A 24,901-nucleotide genomic window follows, 5' to 3' on the forward strand; every position below is an offset into this window, starting at 1 on the left:
CCGACAGCTAATATCAAATTAAATGGAGAAAAACTCAAAGCCATCCCACTTAACTCAGGAACACGACAAGGCTGTCCACTCTCGCCATACCTCTTCAATATAGTGCTTGAAGTTCTAGCAATAGCAATAAGACAACATAATGGGATCAAGGGGATTCGAATTGGAAAGGAAGAAGTTAAACTTTCGTTATTCGCAGATGATATGATAGTGTACATAAGCGAACCCCAAAACTCCACCAAAGAACTTTGACAGCTGATAAACAGCTTTAGTAATGTGGCAGGATACAAGATCAACTCCAAAAAATCAGTCGCCCTCTTATGCACAAAGGATATGGAAGCAGAGAGGGAAATCAGAGAAGCTTCACCATTCACGATAGCCACAAACAGCATAAAATATCTTGGGGTAAATCTAACCAAGGAAGTGAAAGATCTATTTGACAAGAACTTTAAGGCATTGAAGAAAGAAATTGAAGAGGATACCAAAAAATGGATGGACCTCCCTTGCTCTTGGACAGGGAGGATCAACATAGTAAAAATGGCAATTCTACCAAAGGCAGTTTATAGATTCAATGCAATCCCCATCAAGATCCCATCAAAATTCTTCACAGATCTGGAGAGGACAATAATCAACTTTATATGGAAAAACAAAAAACCCAGGATAGCCAAAACAATCCTATACAATAAAGGATCTTCTGGAGGCATTACCATCCCTGACTTCAAACTCTATTACAGAGCTACAGTAATGAAAACAGTGTGGTACTGGCATAAAAACAGAGAAGTCAACCAATGGAATCATATAGGAGACCCGGATTTTATTCCACAAACCTATGAACACCTCATTTTCGATAAAGGAGCTGAAAGTATACAATGGAAGAAAGAAAGCATCTTCAACAAATGGTGCTGGCACACCTGGATGTCAACCTGTAGAAGAATGAAAATAGACCCATATCTCTCACCGTGCACAAAACTCAAGTCCAAATGGATTAAAGACCTCAATATCAGCCCGAACACACTGAACCTGATAGAAGAGAAAGTGGGAAATACCCTACAACAGATGGGCACAGGAGATCGCTTCCTAGGTATAACCCCAGAAGCACAGACATTAAGGGCAACATTGAATAAATGGGACCTACTTAAACTGAGAAGCTTCTGTAAAGCAAAGGACACTGTCACTAAGACACAAAGGCAACCTACTGACTGGGAGAAGATCTTCACCAACCCCGCAACAGACAAAGGTCTGATCTCCAAAATATATAGAGAACTCAAGAAACTAGACTTTAAAATACTAATTAACCCAATTAAAAAATGGGGCACTGAACTGAACAGAGAATTCTCAACAGAAGAAGTTCAAATGGCCAAAAGACACTTAAGGTCATGCTCAACTTCCTTAGCAATCAGGGAAATGCAAATCAAAACAACTTTGAGATATCATCTTACACCTGTCAGAATGGCTAAAGTCAAAAACACCAAGGATAGCCTTTGCTGGAGAGGCTGTGGAAGAACGGGTACCCTCATCCATTGCTGGTGGGAATGCAATCTTGTGCAACCACTGTGGAAGTCAGTGTTTCGGTTTCTCAGGAAATTCGGGATCAACCTACCCCTGGACCCAGCAATACCACTCCTGGGAATATACCCAAGAGATGCTCTACCATATGACAAGAGCATTTGTTCAACTATGTTCATAGCAGTATTATTTGTAATAGCCAGAACCTGGAAACAACCTAGATGCCCTTCAATGGAAGAATGGATGAAGAAAGTATGGAATATATACACACTAGAGTATTACGCTGCCGTAAAAAACAATGACTTCTCGAATTTTGCATGCAAATGGATGGAAATAGAAAACACTATCCTGAGTGAGGTGTCCCAGACCCAAAAAGTTGAACATGGGATGTACTCGCTCATAATTGGTTTCTAGCCATAAATAAGGGTCACGGAGTCTACAATAGGTGAACCTAAAGAAGCTAAGTAAGAAGGTGAACCCAAGGAAAAACATATAGTTATCCTCTTGGCTAAGGGAAGTAGACAAAATTGCTGGGGAGAAAATTGGGATCTTGGGGGTGGGGTGGGTTGGGGGTAAGGGGAGATGGGGAGAGAAAAGGTAGAAGGGAAGGAGGGGGGGACTTGGGGAAAAAAGGAGGATTGGGATAAAGGAAGGGTGGATAGGGGAGCACAGAACCACAATTCCTAGTTAAGGGAGCCACTTTAGGGTGGGCAAGAGACTTGACCCTAGAGGGGCTCCCAGGTGCCCAAGATGAGGTTCCCAGTTAGTTCCTTGGGCAGCTGAGGATAGGGAACCTGAAATGACCCTATCCTAGAGCAATACTGACGAATATCTTGCATATCATCATAGAACCTTCATCTGGTGATGGATGGAGATAGAGATAGAGACCCACACTGGAGCACTGGTCTGAGCTCCCAAGGTCCCAATGAGGAGCAGAAGGAGGGAGAACATGAGCAAAGAAGTCGGGGCCCCGAGGGGTGCACCCACCCACAGAGACAGTGGACCTGATCTACTGGGAGCTCACCAAGGCCAGCTGGACTGTGACCGAAAAAGCATGGAATAAAACTGGACTCTCTGAACATGGTGAACAATGAGGGCTGATGAGACGCCAAGGACAATGGCAAGGGGTTTTGATCCTACTTAATGTGCTGGCTTTGTGGGGGCCTAGCCAATTTGGATGTTCACCTTCCTAGATATGGACGGAGGGGGGAGGACTTAGGACTTACCACAGGGCAGGGAACCCGGACTGCTCTTTGGACTGGAGAGGGAGGGGGAGAGGAGTGAGAGAAGGGGGGAAGGATGGGAGGAGGGGGAGAAGGGTGGGAGGAGGGGGAGGGAAATGGGAGGCTGGGAGGAGGTGGAAACTTGTTTTTTGTTTTTGTTTTTGTTCTTTTTTCTCCTTTTCTCAATAAAAAAATGAATAAGATGGGTTTTTAGGTTGATTTCAGTAATTATATAATGTAAATGAGGAAAGTTAGTTAGTTACAAAGCGATGTGATGTTTTGATGTGTGTGTGTGCGGGTGTGTGGGGCGCTGTTGTATTGCTGGTGTAGAAAGGCAGTGGTAACATTTTGCACCATTTGACCATTTCAGACATGATGTATTTCAGGGCTAATGACAAATTTAAATTGTGATGCCATTTCTAGTTTGGAAGAAAAATAACAAGAGAGATTTAAGAGGAGAAGGAGGCTTTGAAAACTTTTAAGAAACTGTGTGACTTTTTTGGGCAGTCATCGCCTGAAGTGCTTCTTGTGATAATGGTGTTAGTTGCTCTGTTTCTTTTAGTGACAGTGCCATGGCAAGTCAGTAGGAAACTCACCCTTGAAGCATGTCATGAATGGCCAGATGCTCTGGAGACAAACAAACCTTGTTTCGTTGTGGTGTTAATTGTTGACGGAGAGAAGCTATGGTGGAAGAAGTGACCACTCCCTGCACTATTAGGATGAGAATCTTTCTAGATACTTAGACTAACAGAACCAGACAACATTAGTGGTGAGGGAGCCTCGATGATTGCTTTGTCCCTCCTGCCAAGTACATCAAGAGATGTTAAGGAGTTTGCTCGAGGCCAAGGCCATCACGGACAGCAGAGGATATGAGCTGAGAACTCTTGACGTTTTCCTAGACCCTTGTAAAAAGCTCATTGTTTGTGTCCTAGTTTGTCTTATGAGTTAAAAAGGATCAAGAAAGATCCATCTTTCTATCTGTCTTTTGACAACATTAGTAGAAACGAATCAAAAGGCAGGAATCTAAACCAGGTGTTACTTACAATCTTTGTTGGGTTCATACCCAACAACATCTCCTCATCCCTGCTGTATTTCCTCATCTGGCAGACATTCTTCTTGACTTTATAGGAGCCTCTCTGGGTAGAGAGATGCAGTGGAGACCCTAGGCACTCTAGCACATTCATCAAAACTTGATGAAAACTTAAGATAGATGATGGACTATAGCAATGGATTCAGGGCAGTAAGGAACTGGTTATGGCTGGACCACACAGAATGCAAAGTCCAAACCATCTATCTCTGACATATAAATGTTATCCCTCTCAACTCTTTTAATAGCCTCTTGTTATCTTATCATTTTTGAGTTCTTTTCCTTCTTGTATTCCCTGTAGTCCATGTCACCTCTCTAATGCTTCCATTATTTCTTCTCAAGCCCTTTACTTGATCTTTTATCCTGATTTCTCCTTATTTCCTCATCAATTACTTGAATTTTCTCACAAATGCTGTACCTCCAATGTTGCTGTATGTCCCTTTTCCACACACGTTCTTTCCATCTCTATCTTAGCCATCCCTCCCATCTGCCTACCCACATCAAATATCATGGAGAATTAAGCCATAGCTTTAGGTCAGAAAAGAGTGTTAGAAAAAACACTCTTTTTAGGAGAAACATCAACTAGATAGTAACACAATGAAGAAGAAGTGATTAGTCTAAAAATCATGTGAGAAGGAAGGTGTACCTAAGTGATGACTAGATTGATGGCTGGTAAACAGAAAACAGGATGAAAGAACACTTTAGGTTAGAATCACTTTCCCTGACAGGGTGAGGCATCACAGTGCGGTGTGCATTCACATGTGGATTTACAGCTTTTAGAAGTTTAGTGGTGAAAAGTGAGAATTTAGAGAGGATTTTAATATTGAGTTATAGGAGGTTGAAATGTTTAGAATAGAAATTTTTATCTTTTAAATGTTAGAAACATACAAGAATGGTAATTGAGGGAAGCTCATTTTGCATCATAAATTTTCTTACGTGTGCATAGAGTTTTAATATTCACAATCAGGTCTGCGAGCTGTACCCAGATACCAAATTCTCTAGAATATAAGGAATATGAAAGCAAAGAGCAAAGTTCCTCCTTATTTCCTCTGAATCTTATAAACATTTTATAAGAGGAATAAACTTTTCCACATCTAGGTCTAGGTTGCATAGACAGACCAACTATACTTGAAGAAAACATAAGACTCCTCAGGAAGATGCTTTCTGAGACATGTTGGGAACTCGAGTGATTAAAGGTAGAACTCATCAAAGGGCAGATCAGAGAGGATTTGTGTACACACCACAGTCTACCTGGGTACAACTTCTTTGGGGAACAATAATTGTTATCCCTTAAAATAAGTTATGATTTAACATAGACAAAGTTATGAACAATTTGTTGTAGAGCTTGACAATACAGGACATCCCTAGCTCCACTTAGCTTTGAAAATAATAGATGGAAGGAGCCTTGAGACCATCCTAAGCTGCTGCCCTCCTCCCTGTGAATACCCTCCAGAAGGCAGCCTGCACATCAGGGTTCCTGAGGCTGTAGATGAGTGGGTTTACCATGGGGTTGATGACCGTGTTGAAAATCCCAATAGCTTTATCCTTATCTGAAAGTTTGATGGTCCCAAGTCTCATGTAGGTGAAGATGCCTGTGCCATAGAATATGGCAACTACAGTAAGGTGAGAGCTGCATGTGGAGAAGGCTTTCTTCCGGCCTTCAGCAGAGCGGATACGCAGAACTGCGGCTGCCACGTGGATGTAGGACGTGAAAATGAGTGCCATGGGGGTTCCTGCCATTATGAAACCCACTGCAAAGAGCAGCAGCTCATTGAGCTGGGTGCTGGAGCAGGAGAGCTGGAAGAGCTGGGGCAGGTCACAGTAGAAGTGATTGATCACGTTGGGGCCACAGAAGTTGAGTGTGGATATGGCCACAGTGTGTGTCAGTGCATTGCTGAAGGCACAAGCCCAGGATGTGGCCACCAAGATCCTCTGGACTGTGTGGTTCATGCGGGTGCTGTAGGTGAGGGGCCGGCAGATGGCCAGGAACCGGTCATAAGCCATGGCTGTCAACAGGAAGCAGTCAACCCCACCCAGCAGATGGAAGAAGAAGAGCTGTGTGAGGCAGTTCCCGTATAGAATTGTACGTTTGTGGGCCAAGAGCCGAAACAACATGCAGGGAATGGTGACGCTGATGCACCCCACATCCATCACTGACAGATTCCCCAGGAAGAAATACATGGGAGTGTGGAGCTTGGGTTCCACTAAGACAGCTGCCAGGATGCTAAGGTTGCCCCCAACTGTGGTCATGTAAGCCAAGAGGAAGAGTATGAAGACAAGTGGCCACAGCTCTGGTGTCTCCACCAAACCCAGCAGGATGAATTCAGTAACCGTTGTTCCATTGGCTCTAGGCTTTGGCTGCATGAGTTCCTCTAAAGAAACAACCAAGTAGGAAGGCAATCAGATCTCTTAATGAATTGAGGGAATGTAAATCACAGCTGCTGGAAAGCTCACCAATTAGAAGCTTAAAAGAGGAGCTTATATCATTCCCTCCCTTCCCATTCCTCCCTCCAAATGATGTAATTATATAATAATCTGAAAAAAATATAAGAAATAATTTTAAAAATGTAACCTGTTGTTGAGGAATTGGGATTGACTATGTGTCAGTGTGTTTATAACATGTATCAGAACAATGCACTTACAAATCACAGGTCAAATTCACTGTTCATTCTAACGAAAAAATATCCCCATTTTTGCTATTGTGGAATAGTAAGATTTACTAGAGGGCAGCATCTGATTTTCCTGGGAGAAGGGGCTCAAAGAAGGCTGGCACTCTTGTTGGAGCCTACATGCATGTGTCCATTGTATCTGTGCACCAGGTAACAAACTAATGAATTGCTACTCTTATTGACAGATACAGTTTTCTTTTAAAGAGCATTGGTGGCTAGTGAGAATTATGAGAAGATTTTCTTTAGGGGGCCAGTATGAATTTGGATAAATTAGACTTTGAAGGACATTGAAAGGAGGATGGTTAGAAATGAGTGAGAAGCATGGGTTTTCCTGTGGTTGGCATGATTTTAGATGGAACATGCAGCTCTACTAACCCACAGTCTCACGGATACCTTGTAATATAAACTTTACAAATTATTTTTACAGTAAAAATAGTCATTCCTTAAAAAAGAAAACCTACTGAGGCATGTCCTCAGCTTCCACAGTTTTTAATTTCTAAAAGTTGGCAGGTAGAGCACTCAAGTCTTCTGTCCTACCAAGTTGAGATTGGTCACTTTCCCTGTGGGTGGTCAACTTTATGTAGAAAGAACTTGTGAACATACTAAAAAGTTTTTTTGCTAATAAAAAAAGAAGAAAACCTGGTCATACCATGGCACAGAATTGTAGCTGCTGCCTCATTTTCAACCAAGAAGATAATAAGCAAGATTTAAATTTCCTAACACTACCATCCAGGTGTCTGTTCTTGATGGGATTCTTCAGAGGGACCATTCCTGTTGAGGATATTCCCTGGGGAGGACCATCACTGGTGATGACCATTGCTGACACTGAACCAGCTCTCACACTCATTTGGGGAAGACTTGTCATCTGGTGCAAGTCTCCTTTTTGCTTTTGAGACACTGATCAACTTATCTATAAAGCCAGGAAAGTCAACTTGCTGAGAAACAGCTGAAGTCCCCCTTCAGGTGACTTAAGGACAGAGAAAGAACAATGAAAACTCACCTGGTGATTGCAGGGAACCAGTGTAGTGGAAGGGTATATGGGGACAAGAAACACAAACTCATTCACCTTCAGTAATTCAGTGAAGGCAACGAGGATATATATTTCTATCCTGGGAATTTTCCATCATTGTGTCAGCCTCTTGGGACCTCAAAATTAGTCACAAGAAATGAGAGGAGGGTATGCACACAGGCAAGGCCAGGTCAAAGATACAAGCCCTAATAAATGTCACTGTGGTGAGGCAATAGAGCGTCACATCACACTGGGGACCTAGAATGTTTCCTGTCTTTGTTCTCACCTCATATTGTCTGCAGCACACAGAAGAGTTAGGACAAAAGCTCAGTTTAGCAGATGGACATAAGAGCTATCTGCTGTCCCAAAGTCACTCATGGAATTGGAGGAGGAACTAGGACTCAATGGGGGTCTTATAGGCTAAGAAAACAGCTCACTTCATACTTGCCACAAACAGGATTTGAGAACTGAGCAGGGCTATCTTCAATCTTGTGATTGAGGAGAGAATCTTCTTTGGGTCTGCAGGTGAAGGCAAAACCCAAGAAAGGAGGCGAATCAGAAGACACTCGTGGCAACCAAACCAAATCCTCAAGGATAAAATGTGTTCCCACCTAGAACCTTGTTAGTGAGGGCCTGAGGGACTGTGTTTTGGGATTCCTGTAATGATCCTGGGAGAGGCCTTTGAAGCACTATACTGGGAAAAACAGGAAGTAGGGGGAGGCAAAGTTGTTCCCTAGTGTAGGTTTCAGGCCAGGCCCTTTGGGGCTGGGAGCCTTAGTGATACAGATGATGGAAGAGGGAATTACAGCAGCTGTGCAAAACAACCTTCAAACTCTTTAACCCTCTCAACTGATAAGCTGCTGAAACCCCAGAGGTAGTGCACTCATAGCTGGTGATGTTATGAACTCTAGAGGAGACTCTCCTACTGATCAGTTCCTAAATCAATAGAATTCCCAACTGCATTCTAAATTCGTATTCTTATATCCACAAATACCTTTAGCTTTTACTCCTCCCCCATCAGAGAAGCAAACAGAAATCATCACAAAAACCCACAGCTGATTGAAATTCAGAGAACAAGTAAATTTAGGGTGCGAATCTCCAAGGGTGTTGCATCTACAATGCAACTCCTATATCTGAGGCTCAGAGAAGAGGATCAGAAAGAGCTACAGGACCAGGATGTCTGCTGTGAGGAAGTGTCCTCTTTAGATGACAGGGAGTTACACCAAATCTTAACAATATGGCTACCTAAACAAGACTTACATGATCACAATACCAGCAGTTGACATCCTAACATGGCTGAGGGAAATCTCACAAAGGCCTAAATCTTGACAAAGATCTGCAGGCTAAGAGAGGGAGAAAATTAGTCTCCCACAGTGATGATCCCCTAATTGATTATCCAGTACCAGTGATCAGCCCTAAAATACACACTTATACAAGCAACACTAAATGGGATCAGTAGGTTGTATTTATATATATACAGATAATAATAATAATAGTTTAAAAAGAGGTCGTGAATTTGAGATGGAATGGGAGGCCCCAAGGGGAGTTTAAGGATGGGGAAATTGTAGTGGGAGTGATATTAATGTTAGATTCTTGGCCCCCTGTCTTAGTTGCTTTTCTAGTACCATGACAAAACACCTTGGCCAAGGCAACTTGTACATAAAAAAGCATTTAATTAGGATCTTACAACTACTGACGGTTAGGGTCCATGACCATCAGGGCAAGGAGCATAACAGCAGGCAGGCAAGCATGGTATTGGAGTAGTAGCTGAGAACTTACATCTGATCCACAAGAACGGAGCAGGGAAAGACAGAGATAACTGGACATGGTGTGTACTTTTGAAACCTCAAAGCCTGCCCTACTGACATACCTCCTCTAGCAAGGTTTCACCTCCTAATCCTTCCCAAGAAGTTTCACCAACTAGGAACTAAATATTTAAACACATGAATCTATAGGGGCCATTTTTATTCAAACCACGATAGTCCCCAAATCTCCAGCTTAAGCATGTTGTATATGAATGCAGATGTTTTTCATTGTTCAGCAACAATTTTTTTTCCAAATATAAAGCCAAAAATACTATACTGGAAATTTTCAATGGCAGCAGAGCAGGTTTCAGGGTCAAGGTTGGTTTTTTGTTTTTTGGCTGGCTCTGATTTTAGGGCCAGGGCGGGTTTCTTTGACTAACCCTTTTACCCACAGATCTAACTAGAGACATGATGTCAATGAGGAACAGGCGGATATGAGGAGTCTTCACAACCACCTGGGGTTATGGTTATGCTCAGGTCTGCTGCCACTGAGGGCTATATCTGTGTCTTTGGACCTACTGCAGCTAGGGTCTGGGTTGATGTCCATGACCCATGTTGTCACCAAAAGCCATACAGATTGATCCATATGGTTTTTGTCTGTAAGAAACAGAGTTCACTGTCAGAGATAGGTACAACCTTAAGGTAAATTGTGGGGGAATATGTCGCAAGCAAATGGAACCAAAACCAAGTATTATCATGATTCATGATTCTAATATCTGAAAAAAAATCAAACCAAAAGTAACAGAAGGGATAAAGAATGTCACTTCCAATAGAGAAAGTACTCAAAAAAATTTTAATTAGAGATGATAGTAGAGCACAGGCATGTGGAAGAAGAATGGGGAATCCTGGGAGTCAAAGGATGAAGAGTGGAGAAGACGAAGGAGTAAGAGATTGTATTCATACACCCAAAACATAGCATGCGTGAAAATCCCTTATTGAAACCCACTAGTTTGAAAGTTAGTTATAAAGCATAATTTCTTTTAAAAAACTGAATGTGAACAGAGATACTCTGTGTAGGCAGGCATTGCTTCCAGAACACAGGGGTTCTCAAACCAAAATCTCAATACCAGGCATAGGGCATTTCTCTCCAAGTACTTGGTCAGGGAAACCTCAGGAATAACTGAAATAACACAAGATATTAACATTGTTCTTGATTGCCTGCCATAACTAGATGGCAAGACTCCTGAAGGTACCACACACTTTGCTTGCAGTACAGAGAGGACTCAATCTCAAAACAACTGAGAAATTTCCTCTCTGATAACCAGATTTTGTGATGCTAGAAAGAGCTATTAAAGCTGCTAGAAGAAAGAAATTTAATGATTCTTACCCTGTTCTAGCCCCTGCATACTACAATACCACCCTGCAAGGCAAGATATTTTCAGTTGTTTAATAGTGGCATAGCTGTTACAGGGGAATCAATCTCTTTCTGATTGGACTTTGGGCCTTCTCCATATAATGAAATTTTATTCCTGGCATTATAAACCTGATCAAAAGTCCATGTATTGGGATGTCAAAGATCTAAGGTAGGAATCTACTATTATTATTTTGCAAAATAAGTGTGTTGTTGAATAATCTCCTAAAATGTGTTTATATCTATAGCTTAGATATTTTTTTTCAGTCCTGGTAGAAAGGCTTTCTTTTGCAGTGATTAGTGATCCATGGAGAGATACAGAACTGATCAAAATGCTATGAACAAGTAATTATGGGTGCTTACCCCTAAATAGGAAATCAGTATCAACAGCCCTTCACAACTCTCAAGAAATATCATGAAAGAGTGTGCAAAAGTATAAAGAAAGAGGGGTGTATAGTACTGTGAAATGCTATCTTCTGGTCATGACATGGATGTTTCACTAAAACTTACGATAGTTGTTGTTACCTGCACAGGATCTATGAGAGATCAAGCCAGTCAATTACAGCATGGATGAGGAGAGGTTCAGAAGACTAAACTTGACTGAAGCTCTATTGGTTGACAGTGGCTGGGAGATGGAGAGTCACTTTTCTGTGGGAATTTAACCACTGGTAGATAGACCATGATCCAGAGGATAGCCTATGAACTTACAATGGTTGAATGATGAATGGGATCACAAATAAAAACAAGAAAGGAATCAAACTTTCTAAAATAGAACAACATCAAAACCTATATGACACAATGAAGGGAGTTCTAAGAGGAAAGATTATACACATGGGTCTGAATCCATCCATATATTCACTAGGAAAAAGTCTTAATCAGTACTTTCTAGTTTCTATCATCTTATACAATACTTAAATGGCTTTTCTTGTATATTTCTCTTTGGAGACATGAGTAAGGGTGCTTCAGAACACATAGCTGAGAATGGATTGTTGGAAAGAAGGCTATATACATTTCAGATCTTACTAGTGGATGCTGTGGGTACCTTTCTCTGTCTGTTTCACCTACCTCCACCCTCACATTCTCTGAGTGTTGACTGAGAATAGCTTATGATTTTCATTTTTCTGGCCAGAGAAGCTGAACAACTCTTCCTGTACCCACTTCTCCAAAAGGCAGTTGAGAAATCCATAGCCAAGAACCAACATTGAGTTCAAAGAATGGCTTCTTGCCTCTAGGTGGGTCTGACTCTATACATGTGATCTTTACCTGACCGCTACTCTCAAAACCAGGTGTGTTGAGCCCACATACTTCTTATTCTGTCTTCTGAGAGCATCCATTCTTCAATACCTAGTTTCTCCTTCACTCCCAGGAAACACTATGCTTAAATAACCATGATAATTCATGGAAACAGAATTCAACTGAGTTTACAGTTCCAAAGGGACAAAAGCGTATGATGGAAGAACAGTAAGCAGTAGCCATGACACCAGGAGCAGGAAGCTAAGGGCTCACTCTTGAACCACAACCATGAAGCAGAAAGACTGAACTTGAAATGGCACAAATCTTTAAACTCTCAGGTCTGGCTTCAGTAGCATTCTACCATCAACAAAGCAACAACCCCTAAGCCCCCCAAACAGCACCATCAAATGGGGATCAAGTGTTCAAATGTCCAAGACTATGAGGAACATCTCCTTCAAACCACCACAAGTAAGTAGTGTTGCCAAAATCTGTCCATAATGTTTGAAACTGAGTAGTTGAGCTGAGTCTTAGTTAAGACTAAGGAAGAACCAACCATTCAAAAAGTTTGAATTTAGAGATTTAGGGTAGGAAAAAAGCCAAGACAAAGTCCTGATTGTTTATATTCCACACATGAGGTCACTCAGTACTTGTCTGGCCATGCCTTGTTTGTTTCGTTTAATGTAACTCCGGTTCCATCCACATTGCTGCAAGGGGTTGGATTTTAGTTTTCTTTACAGTCTAATATATCTGACAGTGAATATGGGCTACATCTTCTTTATTGACTCATCAGCTGACAAAATCTTAGACTATTTTCAATTCTTGGCTGGTGTGTTTGGTGCTTCAGCGAGTAAGGAAGTGACCAGGAAGGGCTAGAATGCTTTCATGACTGTTTGCTTTACAAAACTTCACTGATTTTTCAGATTCATTGTATTTCATAAATATTGCTTTCCAGCCTGTGTCTCACAGTTACATCTTCTTGATTCCCTATTTGCCTTCCAGCGCTGGTTCATGCTTTTGCGATCTTACTTTCTTATCTGTTTACTTCTCTTTTAATGTACTCTGGATACTGTGTTTAAGAGAAATAATCAGAGATATAGGTGGTTTTATCTCTCTGTATATAATATTTTGCCCCTGATATTGTTTATGAAGTCTCATTATGTGACGTTCACAAGCCTTGTACATGATCCTCCTGCTTCAGCATCATCAGAGCTGAGATAGGAAGCATGCACCATCATATCTAGTGAAGACTCAACAAGTTTTTCAAATTGTTTAGGATAAACTGAGGGATCCGTGCATGCTAGGTGAACATTCTACCACTGAGCTACAGTCATGCCCTTGATTTTTCAAAACTGCCTTAACTTAGTACTCGAAGTCACTAATGTTTGAGATTTTCTAAACCTCTAAGGGCTCAAGAAATTTCAGAACTTGTGAGACATTTATTTCTGACTTAGCTTTACTCCTAAGAAAACTTGAAGGTTTCCGTGTAATAATAATTTGTTTCACTTCCTGTAAACAAGATTCATTTCCCAATTCCTTTGCTGTCAGATATTAACATTGGAGCAATTAATTATCCATGTTTATCTCAAGTAGTTATCTTGAGCCTGTCTCCCCAAGGCCTCTCCAAAACTAATAAATAACCCTTTTCAGCCCCTTCATGAATCTGAGATTCAAGCATCAATTCTTGGATTCCCTGGAGCAACCACAGCACAAAGAGCCTTAAATTCTGCCTCCTGATTTGTAGAACTGAAGACCCAAGGAACAAGCCCCTACTCCCTAGTTATAGCCAATACGACAAATCACAAAGTCCTGTTTTTTTTCTTTTTCTTTTTTTAAATGGGCTGAATCATCCTATATATGAGAAAAGTGAAGGCAGCAGACCAGAGCCACATAGAGCAGTGGGTAAGATCTAAATAGCCTCTCTCTCTCTCTCTCTCTCTCTCTCTCTCTCTCTCTCTCTCTCTCTCTTCTCTCTCTCATATCACCATCTTCTCCCTTATAAATCCCTCGCTTCAAAGTGCTATCACCTGCCCTGCCTGCTGTTCTCCATCCACAAGGAGGGCTGCACAGGTGAGAGAAGGAAGCTCAGAACCGTGGGCTCCCCACTCACCATCACACTGCTAGGGAGAACAGAGGATGTGCCAAAGTCGGTTTCCTTCTGCATGCCTAGACTTCTTGTTTAGCTCACCCTACATTCTTTCCATATACAGCCAAGCACAGAATAGAGGGGCTTAAATCTCTGAGCCCATCTAACCACACCCACACCAGAGTCTAAAACTCTTGTAGACTCTGAGTAATGTTTCTCAAAGTACAGTGGTCAACAAAACAAAATTAACAAAACAAAACACAGAACCAGTACTTCTAGACTTTGTTTGATCTTGGCTTTCATTTTTGTCTGCTTTCTCGTTTGTTAGTTTGTTGTTTGAAATAGGGTCCCACTGTGTAATTCTGTCTACAACTTGGCATGTAGAACTGACTGGACTCAAACACTCTCTCTGTCTCCTGTGTGCTGGGATTAAAAACCAAAAGAACAAATTCATTTGGATTTTTTGTGTTTTGTTTTATTAATTTTGTCTTGTTGACTGTTTCTCTTTCTGATTTTTGGGTTTTGTTTAGGAGGGAGATGTTTCAGTTTTGTTGGTTTGGTTTTTGAGAAATGATCTTTCTGTGTAGCCCTGGTTGGTCTAAAACTTGCTATGTCAACCAGACAGGCCTCAAATAGCAAAGATCCTACTGTGTCTGCCTCCTCAGTGCCAAGGCTGCAGCATACCTGTTCTGGCAGGCTGGAGATCAGACCCAGAGCATCCGTCCCACATACTAGGCAAGTGTTCCTTCCACTAGGGATTCACATCCCCAGCCCCTTGCCTGCTTCTTTTCCCACCTCATAATTTCTGTTAGAATATTGACATTATAGGTAACTTATTGTAGAAATTTAAGGTTCCAGTCTCCTCTCTGGGATAGTTATTGTTATTTACTTATTTGTTTAACATCCAAAGTTATATGAACTGCCACTAGTGACACCAGAAGGGCTTTGTTCTTCTTCTCTGACCACACATGTAACCAATTTCCACTCATTGCAACTGACAATTGTTTTAAGAACCCTCTGAGATGCTGAAAAACAAACCAATCCAATCTGAATCTTTGAAAGGATGTTTGCTGCCATAGATGGTCCTGTCCTGACTGTGGTAGAGTTCTGTGGTCTTTCTGCACTCTAGATTCCTGCCGTCTAGATTGCATCATCCCAATTCCATGAACCTCCCTGCACCTGCCTTTCACCACAACCTCCACTGTTCTTAATAGCACAGGGCTTCAAGGTCACCATGCTCTATTGCATGTGAAGCCAGTTCCTTTGGGAAAGAATTAACAACTGCCTGTTTTTGGCAAAAAAATCTCCTATGTAAAATGCTAGAACTGGCTGTGAAAGAAGCAGTCTGTCTTCTCTCTTATAGACCCTCCTCCCAGGACAGAGCATTTAGAGTATGGAGACAACAATCTTGGGCTCTGTAGTTTATCTTCCTTCTGCAATACCAGAGGCTCAAGCCTAATTAAAGAGGAACAGACCCCTCAATCCTCAGCACTCCACACTGAGGCAGAGCCTCTATTCCACAGGGAACAGAACAGAAGGCAGCTGCTTCTCTTCTACTGCCAAAGACTGAGGCTTAACTCCAGTAGGAGGTAACTGAACGGGAGGAAAGACACACACACACACACACACACACACACACACTAGCCATGGAAGAGGGAACAGTGAGTCCCAGGCTGCTGTATCTCCAGTGGACTGTCTTCCAAGGCTAGGGTGGTAGAGGGGAAGTCCTGTTCTTAACATCCACCCTCATCTTCTTCCTTATTCCCCATCTGTCTACTGAAGTAGCTGCTTAGGATCATTCCCAGGTCTTTCCATTCTTCATTTACACTTCTCACCAGTCTCCCTGAAGAGTGTTCATGGACTCTCCACATCACCATGTCAGAAGTCAACTGCACACACCCATCTATTTCCAACTTTAATGGTCCTATGTTCACGCAGAGGCTAGATTCCTTGACAGTGGAGCTGCCCTTTGGCAGATACACCACATCCCTGCCACGGCTCTCATTCATTTGTAGTTCAACTTTTCTTTTTTATACAAAGAAAGACTTTTGCATTAAAGGAACATTAAGCTGATTACTTAGAATATTTTTATTTTAAACTGTTGAGTCTGTTCCTGTGAGTAGTTTAATCTTTTTATTCCAAGGAAAGGTCAATATTTGCTGTGAATTCTGTACAGTAGGGAGATTAGACTCACCAAAATTATATGCTAATTATAAGGTATTAGAATTACAGGATGAATTATACACAACAAAGGAAAGAGGCTTGGGTTACATCTCAGCATAGAGCATTTTCCTAGCATACATGAAGGAGGAGCTAAGCTCAAACCCCAACGCCACAAAGTAAATAAATACAGAAAGAATGAAATAAATTTGTTCTAAAATGAGAGAAGACATGATTTTTAGATGAAAAAACATTGGATATCAGCAAAATCAATAAAGGAAAAGTATTGCCTGATGGAAATAATTTTTAAGAATAAAGAGGCAGGCGTGGTGGTCCACACCTTCAACCCCAGCACTTAAGAGGCAGAGGCAGGCATATCTCTGAGTTCAAGACCAGCCCTGTATGTAGAATGAGTTTCAGGCCAGTCAGAGTTATAAACTGAGATCCTGCTTCCAAAAAATTAAATAAATAAAAATAAAGAAAGGAAGGAAAGAAAGAAGGAAGAAAGGCTTGAGGTATAAAAATTAAGTCACTTGCTATTTAAAAAATACAATAAGTTGTAATAGTAACTTAAGGAATGTTTCTCCATCATATTAACTGAATAAAAATAACTGGATACAAAATGAACAGCAAATGTCCCAGGAGGTTGTATTTGCTTGGGGAAATTTTGGTATGATTTTCTCTTTCAATACACTTTTCTGCATTGTGTGTGTGTGTAGGGGGTCATTATACAATTGGGGATGGAACTCATGAGTGAAGCTCTACCCAAGCACACACAAAGCACTGAATTCAACCTGGGTCTGAGATTATTTTTAGGGATGGGGTTGACAAGGCCTTGTTATGTTGTTAAAAGGGCCTTTAGCCTTTTAGGCTCAAGTAATTATCCTCTGAGTAGCTGAGATTCTGGGCAAGTGCCATCACACCTAGCTCTAAGACACCTGTAATACTAAGAAAGCAGTTGGTATTTATTTATGCTCATTCTCCATCTACTAAAGAGTGCTTGGTAAATCTTTCTTGGTGCTCACATTGCAGAAAATTGGAAAATGGATGGAAGCAACCAGAGTGGAGACTCTGAGTTCCTACTCCTGGGACTCTCAGAGGTTCCCGAGCATCAGCGCATCCTGTTTGGGACTTTCCTGTCCATGTACCTGGTCACAGTGGTGGGGAATGTGCTCATCATCCTGGCCATTGGCTCTGACTCACACCTGCACACTCCCATGTATTTCTTCCTGGCCAACCTCTCCTTCACTGACCTCTTCTTTGTCACCAACACAATCCCCAAGACGCTGGTGAACCTTCAGTCCCATAACAAAGCCATCTCCTACACAGGATGCCTGACTCAGCTCTACTTCCTGGTGTCTCTGGTAGCCTTGGACAATCTCATCCTTGCTGTAATGGCTTATGATCGGTATGTGGCCATCTGCCGTCCCCTCCATTATACAACTGCCATGAGCCCTAAGCTCTGTATCTTGCTCCTCATCCTGTGCTGGGCCCTATCTATCCTCTATGGCCTCATCCACACCATCCTCATGACCAAGGTAACCTTCTGTGGGTCTCGGAAAATCCACTACATCTTCTGTGAAATGTACGTCCTGCTCAGGCTTGCATGCTCTGACACCCGCATCAATCACATGGTGCTGATTGTCACAGGCTGCTTCGTCTTCCTTGCTCCTTTTGGATTCATGATGCTATCTTATATCTGGATTGTTAGAGCTATCCTCAGAATTCCCTCAGCCTCTAGCAAGTACAAAGCCTTTTCCACCTGTTCATCCCATCTGGCTGTGGTGGCCCTCTTCTATGGGACACTTTGTATGGTTTATCTGCAGCCCCTACACACCTACTCCATGAAAGACTCGGTAGCCACAGTGATGTATGCAGTGGTGACCCCCATGATGAACCCTTTCATCTACAGCCTGAGGAACAAGGATATGCATGGGGCTCTGGGAAGACTGCTAAGGAAGCCTATTCAGAGGTTAACATGAGGGTTGTTTTGTAAAAGGGGAATGAAATGGACTATGTATATCCTTCAACATGTTCAAAGCATCATCCTATGGGTTATGCAGGGGTGTTTGGACACATCTCTGGCTCTGAATGAACCTATGTGGTGATGGAAAGACATGTAAGTACCTCACTGCATCCCTTGCATCTCATCAGCTTTGGTAATAAATAAGGTCACACTAATACCAATACTAGAACATTATAGGCTTGATTTTAAAATGTGCCTGACCATAGGAGCACATATTCAGCCTTATCCAGATATACCCAGTTATGACATAGAGACATCTTTTATGTCTCAAATACATCAAATGTACAAATAGTAATTATTGACTTGTTAGAAAGTTGGATGTTGGGCTATGGTGATTTAGAAAAATATTCATTAGAAATGAATCCACATATCCAGCAGGGCTTAAGACTGTAGAAAGCAATGTTCAATTGACGTGGTAGTTACTTTGTTATTCAACAATACATTCTATTGTGACTGGCTGAGTGTCTCTTAATACCTTCAAACTAGGTTGTAAGCATGAATGTGGAGTTCACAGTCAACTGTAATCAATGCATGTAAATGAATCTAATTCATCAGTTTAAATGCGATGTTTACCATGCTGGTTTAAAGATGGTATGTAAAATAAGATTGTTTTTTAAAAAGATGTGTATCTGTCTATTAAAAAAATTCTAGGTCTGAAGAGGTGACAGTAGTTAAGAGCACTTGCTCTTCTTTCAGAGAAACCAGGTTCGGTTCCTGTATGATAACTCACAACTATCTGTAGCTCCAGTTTCACGGAATCCAACACCCCCTTCTGGCCTTTGTGGGAACCAGGCACAGATATACATTCAGGCAAGACATTCAAACACATACTATTAAAATAAATCTATCTTTTAAAAATAAAATAAAGAAATGAAAGGAAGAAAGGTGTTATAGCTCACTCTGAAGCTCAAGTTAGAATGTACTACCCCTCCTGCTTTTAGGGAGATATTCTTATCAACCTGAAGATCTTCCCTATGCCTTGGAGATTGTGACACACAAAAAGAAGCCAGAGGCCTCTTTATGATGCTATGAGATAATCTTAAAATGTCTGCCCCTGTACTTTCTCAGGAAGAAGGCAAACAAGTCAACTTAAAATGGTCAACAAGGTTCGGTGGGCTAGAAGAGTTGGCCTCAGGTAAGATTACAAGCCTCTTCCTACTATATACTCAGGCAATTATGTAGCATGTACAGCAACAAAATTAGCTTAGCTGAAGCTACCTCTGCTTTACACAGGGATTTACGTTGGTGGAAAAAGTTGGTGTGCAAAGATGACGAAAGAATCAAGGTCAGACCCCCCCGCCCTTTGTTAGAAAAGTTTGCACATGCAGAGGTTCTGTGGTGATATATGACCAAGGAGAAAAAAATGCCAGGATTAGAATATAAACAAATTCTATAAATATATAACATATGAACATTGTATTATGCCAGAAATTGAGTAATATAACTGAAGCAGCCTTGGTCTGAGGATTCTTCTTGGGTACCCTGACCATTAAGAATTAATAATACACTGCTCAGGGCATGGCATTCTGCCTGAGCTGGCTTAAAAGGTTTTTTTCTGTCTGGCATTTTTGAAGCTGCAAAAGCTGGCAGCCTGGCTGTCATATGCCTCTAGATTCTTAAAAATTCAGCAATGGGGTTAATGAGAAAAAATGATTATAAAAGACCACTCTGTTAATCAATGATGACTAAAATTGAGGGGAAATGATTGTAAAAGATAGCTCTGTTTTGACATGGTCTATCAGTGATGACTAAACTTACTACCCCAGATATACAAGAGAAAAAGTTAAACATATGTCTGAAAACAAAAATGATATGATCAATGATTTGTGTTGGCGGAGAGCCTCTTGTTCTTCCCGGCCACTGTCTATGTCTGGTGGCTCCATGGCATCTCTCTGACTCTGCCTACTTTCTCCCAGCATTCAGCCTAGCTTTACCTGCTATAGTTCCAAAGCAGTTTCTTTATTCATTAATGGTAATCACAGCACATAGAGGGGACTCCCACATCAAATCTGGAACATCATGATTCTATTCCAGATTACTAGGTTCTGTATAAATAAAACAACACTCTAGCTGCTACTCATTCAGGCTACAAGATAGTGGTCTCCACCATGGTGTGGCTTGCTTCTTCCTTCTACTCCTTGCCTCCTCTTTTGAACCTGTCAACTACCAGACACACTCCCTGCAGTCAGTCTATAAAGACAGGGAAAATTGACTCCTCCTTTATATTGCCTTCACCAATGTGAGGCCATGGAGATCTCAAAGAACCAAGGAAACATGGTAACAGACAAATGAAATAAGGTTTCATGAACCATCTTTATGCTTGTTTAGCCCTTAAATGTCCCTCAAGAAGATCACTTTAAACACTTGGCCCCCAATTCAGCAGTGTTCAGCGTCAGGGAGCTAGCTGGGTCATGAGGACGCAGCCCTCATGAAGAGATTCGCCCATTCGTAGATGTGTCATTGCCGGATAATGAGGAAAGACCCTGTTACAAAATCAGGCTCCCCTGCTTTGAAGTCACTCTGAACTGAGAAGTTTTCTCCCTCCTCCTCTTCTACCTAAGAAGCTCAGCCAAGTGACCAGGGCTGAAACTGGGGCAGGTAAGCACCAACATTGCTTAGTAACCTGGGCTGCCACTTAGCATGTGCTATGCACATACATCTCGCTGAGCACCCTGCAATCCTTAGCAGTGTAGGAGCCCACCTGCTTTGACCTGCACCTGAATCTTCTGCAGGATGGGAACATGTTACTTTCCTTAACAGTCCCCTGACAATGGGCATTCAAACTCTTTCTAGAACACCGTCCAAGAACCAAGAGCCATGGGATGATCTGACCTAAGCTGGTTTTGGGTGCATGCACAATAGGGCAAAGTGTGTCCTCAAAGGGAACTTTTAAGGAGAACCCTCTATTTCCCATCTTGTGACCATACATTATACATTAAGATCAGATATGTCACAGGAAGGAACATGCACAATGGGCCAAGGCTGGCATAGTTGAAGTATGGCAATCACAAGAGCAAGGAAGGGTATTTGGGAGGATTTGGAGGAAGGAAAGGGAGGGAGAAGTGATGTGATTATATAGTTAACTCAACGACTAAAGAAATGAATTTTTGAAACCCTCTTTATCTCAATAACCAAATTCTTCCTTCTCTTAAACTCTATAAAAGGAAATCCCAAACAATAACTTGAAGCACTTGATACTAACACACAGGTGCCTACTGACACCTCAAGGGTGTGTCTGGCCTGTTCTATCATTTTGCTTTGAATAACCTTTCTGCTTCTGCCAGTATGTGTAAGCTCTTTAAATAAGGAGCCAGGAACCTGAAACACTTGGCCTAGACCACAACTTCGGGTAACAACCCTCTGAAACCATGAGCCAATATAAATATGTTCTTCCTGTAAGTTTCTATCTCAGATATTCTGCCACAGTGGCACAAAGCTGACTAACGTCCTACCCCTGGGGAGGTGGGAGAACAGTCATCTTCGAGAGGTTCCGTGACCTACACAAGGGCACAGATAACTCAGCAAAACCAAGAAGCAGATACAGAAATAAAATGCGAAGTTCACCCAACAGAAGCTATGAAAAAGAACAATAATTTTGAAGTTGAGTCACAGAAAAACTGAAATGAAACAAACCAATAAAGAGCTTCAAGAGCAGACCTGACCAGGCACAGGGTGGGTGTGTGAAAGTGGGTCATTTAGAATTACCCTGTTAGAGGAGCAAATGTAAAAGAATGAAAGGGTGTGAATATCTATGGGACTTTGGGGCATCATTCAAGGAGCCAATACTTACTTATATTATGGACTTTCTATAAGAAGAGAAGGAACAGAGGATATTGGGAGCATAGCACAAAGGTCCTTGTGTCCACAAGTCTCCATAGAAGCTAGGACTGTAGAGTGAGCTTGGATATTTATTTATTTAATTTAATTTAATTTAATTTTTTTCTGAGTACAAGAAAGGGTTATTTATTTCATTTTTTAAAAAATTTCCACCTCCTCCTATTTCCCTTCTCCTCCCCTTCTCCCTCTCCCTCTCCAGTCCTAAGAGCAGTCAAGCCTCCCTGCCCTCTGGGAAGTCCAAGGTCCTCCCCCCTCCATCCAGGTCTAGGAAGGTGAGCATCCAAACAGACTAGGCTCCCACAAAATCCGTCCATGCAGTAGAATCAAAACCCAGTGCTATTGTCCTTGGCTTCTCAGTCAGCTCTCATTGTCAGCCACATTCAGAGAGTTCGGTTTGATCACATGCTCCATCAGTCCCAGTCCAGCTGGCTTTGGTGAGCTCCCATTAGATCAGTCACACCATCTCAGTGGATGGACGCACCCCTCGTGGTCCTGACTTCCTTGCTCATGTTCTCCCTCCTTCTGCTCCTCATATGGACCTTGGGAGCTCAGTCCAGTGCCCCATTGTGGTTCTCTGTCTCTATCTCTATCCATTGCCAGATGAAGGTTCTATGGTGATATGCAAGATATTTATCAGTGTGGCTATAGGAAAAGGCCAGTTCAGGCACCCTCTTGGATATTTATTTAGTGGGTTATGGAGGGGGAAGGGAGAAGGGGAGAAGAGCAGAGAGGCAGAGAGAGAGAGAGAGAGAGAGAGAGAGAGAGAGAGAGGAGAGACAGAAGCTGCCTCTTCGAGTGGGAGACAGAAAAGGAAGGGACTCAGGCTGCAAGCAGGAAGGAAGACCTGCTAGCCTCAGTGTAGGGGTAGTGGGTGTGGCTTGTTGTAGTAATAAGAAGCAGCGGGGTTGCGTTCCCAGCACCCCAGCCGCCTGGCTAGCTTATGCCCCGAAATAATTACACGGACACTGTATTCTTTTTTTTTTTCTCTGCAGCTCATGGAATCTTCTCGAAAATTGACCACATACTTGGTAGCAAAGCTAACTTACACAGTCACAAAAAAAATATTAGTAACCACTTGTGTCTTATCAGATCACCATGGATTAAAGTTAGAATTCAACAACAATGCTACCCCCAGAAAGCCTACAAACTCATGGAAACTGAACAGTCAACTACTGAACCATACCTGGATTAAGGAAGAAATAAAGAAAGAAATTAAAGTCTTCCTTGAATTCAATGAAAATAAAGAAACAACATACTCGAACTTATGGGACACTATAAAAGCAGTGCTAAGAGGAAAGTTCATCACACTAAGTGCCCACTTAAAGAAAACAGAGAAAGCACATATTGGAGACTTAACAGCCCACTTGAAAGCTCTAGAAAAAAAAGAAGCAGACTCACTTAGGAGGAGTAGAAGACTGGAAATAATCAAACTGAGGGCTGAAATCAACAAAATAGAAACACAGAAAACAATCCAAAGAATCAGTGAAACAAAAAGCTGGTTCCTGGAGAAAATCAACAAGATTGATAAACCCCTATCCAAACTAATCAAACGGCAGAGAGAGAACACGCAGATTAATAAGATCAGAAATGAAAAGGGGGACATAACCACAGACACAGAGGAAATTCAGAGAATCATTAGATCTTATTACAAAAGCCTGTATAATACAAAACTGGAAAATGTAAAAGAAATGGACACTTTTTTAGATAAATACCATATACCAAAGTTACACCAGGACCAGGTGAACAATCTAAACAGACCTGTTGGTCGCGAAGAATTAGAAGCTGTTATCAAAAACCTCCCTACCAAAAAAAGCCCAGGACCAGATGGTTTCAATGCAGAATTCTACCAGAACTTCCAAGAAGAGCTAATACTTATACTCCTTAATATATTCCACAATATAGAAACAGAAGGGTCATTACCAAATTCCTTTTATGAAGCTACAGTTACTCTGATACCAAAACCACACAAAGACTCAACCAGGAAAGAGAATTACAGGCCAATCTCACTCATGAACATCGACGCAAAAATCCTCAACAAAATACTGGCAAACCCAATCCAAGAACACATCCAAAAATTTATCCATTATGATCAAGTAGGCTTCATTCCTGAGATGCAGGGCTGGTTCAACATATGAAAATCTATCAATGTAATCCAGCATATAAATAAACTGAAAGAAAAAAACCATATGATCATTTCATTAGATGCTGAAAAAGCATTTGACAAAATTCAACATCCATTTATGTTCAAAGTCTTGGAGAGATTAGGGATACAAGGGTCATACCTAAATATAATAAAAGCTATATACAGCAAGCCGACAGCTAACATCAAATTAAATGGAGAGAAACTCAAAGCCATCCCGCTTAACTCAGGAACACGACAAGGCTGTCCACTCTCGCCATACCTCTTCAATATAGTGCTTGAAGTTCTAGCAATAGCAATAAGACAACATAATGGGATCAAGGGGATTCGAATTGGAAAGGAAGAAGTTAGACACTGTATTCTTTTAATCACTGCTTAGCCCATTTCTATCTAGCCTCTTCTAGGCTAACTCTCGTACCTGGACTAGCCCATTTCTAATATTCTATGTAGCACAGCTAGTTGCGCTTACCAGGAAGATTCTATCCTATGTCCATCCTGGGTTGGAGCTTCATTGCGTGTGTCTGCCCAGGAGCCGGGAGCATGGCGTCTCTGCTCCAGAGAGCAGAGCTGTCCGTTTGAGCTCACTTCCTCTTCCTCCCAACATTCTGTTCTGTTTACTCCTCCCACCTATGTTTTAACCTATGAGGGCCAGCCAAGCAGTTTCTTTATTATAATTAACCAATGACCTTCCTCCATCAGCTTGTCTCTTAAATAGACAGAACAGATCATTACATTCCCACCTCTTTTTTTATAATAAAAAGGCAGGAGGTTAGAC

The 24,901-nt window shown here is 41.7% G+C and overlaps 2 protein-coding genes across 2 annotated transcripts; one reads left to right on the forward strand and one right to left on the reverse strand.

Annotated features, from left to right (window-relative positions):
• Positions 1–5,229: 5,229 nt before the first annotated feature.
• LOC121457104 (olfactory receptor 3A1-like) lies at positions 5,230–6,177 on the reverse strand. The gene has a single exon (XM_041665778.1). The coding sequence runs from the start codon at positions 6,175–6,177 to the stop codon at positions 5,230–5,232; it is 948 nt and encodes a 315-aa protein (XP_041521712.1).
• Positions 6,178–17,166: 10,989 nt separating this feature from the next.
• Positions 17,167–18,105, forward strand: LOC121457091 (olfactory receptor 1D2). The gene has a single exon (XM_041665760.1). The coding sequence runs from the start codon at positions 17,167–17,169 to the stop codon at positions 18,103–18,105; it is 939 nt and encodes a 312-aa protein (XP_041521694.1).
• The last annotated feature ends 6,796 nt before the right edge of the window (positions 18,106–24,901 follow it).

The sequence above is a fragment of the Microtus oregoni genome, unplaced genomic scaffold, assembly GCF_018167655.1.
Source record: "Microtus oregoni isolate MIOR12 unplaced genomic scaffold, Mior012 000015F_ref0000493, whole genome shotgun sequence".
Classification (NCBI taxonomy): domain Eukaryota; kingdom Metazoa; phylum Chordata; class Mammalia; order Rodentia; family Cricetidae; genus Microtus; species Microtus oregoni.

Bases quoted from the DNA above. Each gene is read 5' to 3' on its own strand.
- LOC121457104 (XM_041665778.1), bottom strand. From the start codon at position 6,177: ATGCAGCCAAAGCCTAGAGCCAATGGAACAACGGTTACTGAATTCATC.
- LOC121457091 (XM_041665760.1), top strand. From the start codon at position 17,167: ATGGATGGAAGCAACCAGAGTGGAGACTCTGAGTTCCTACTCCTGGGA.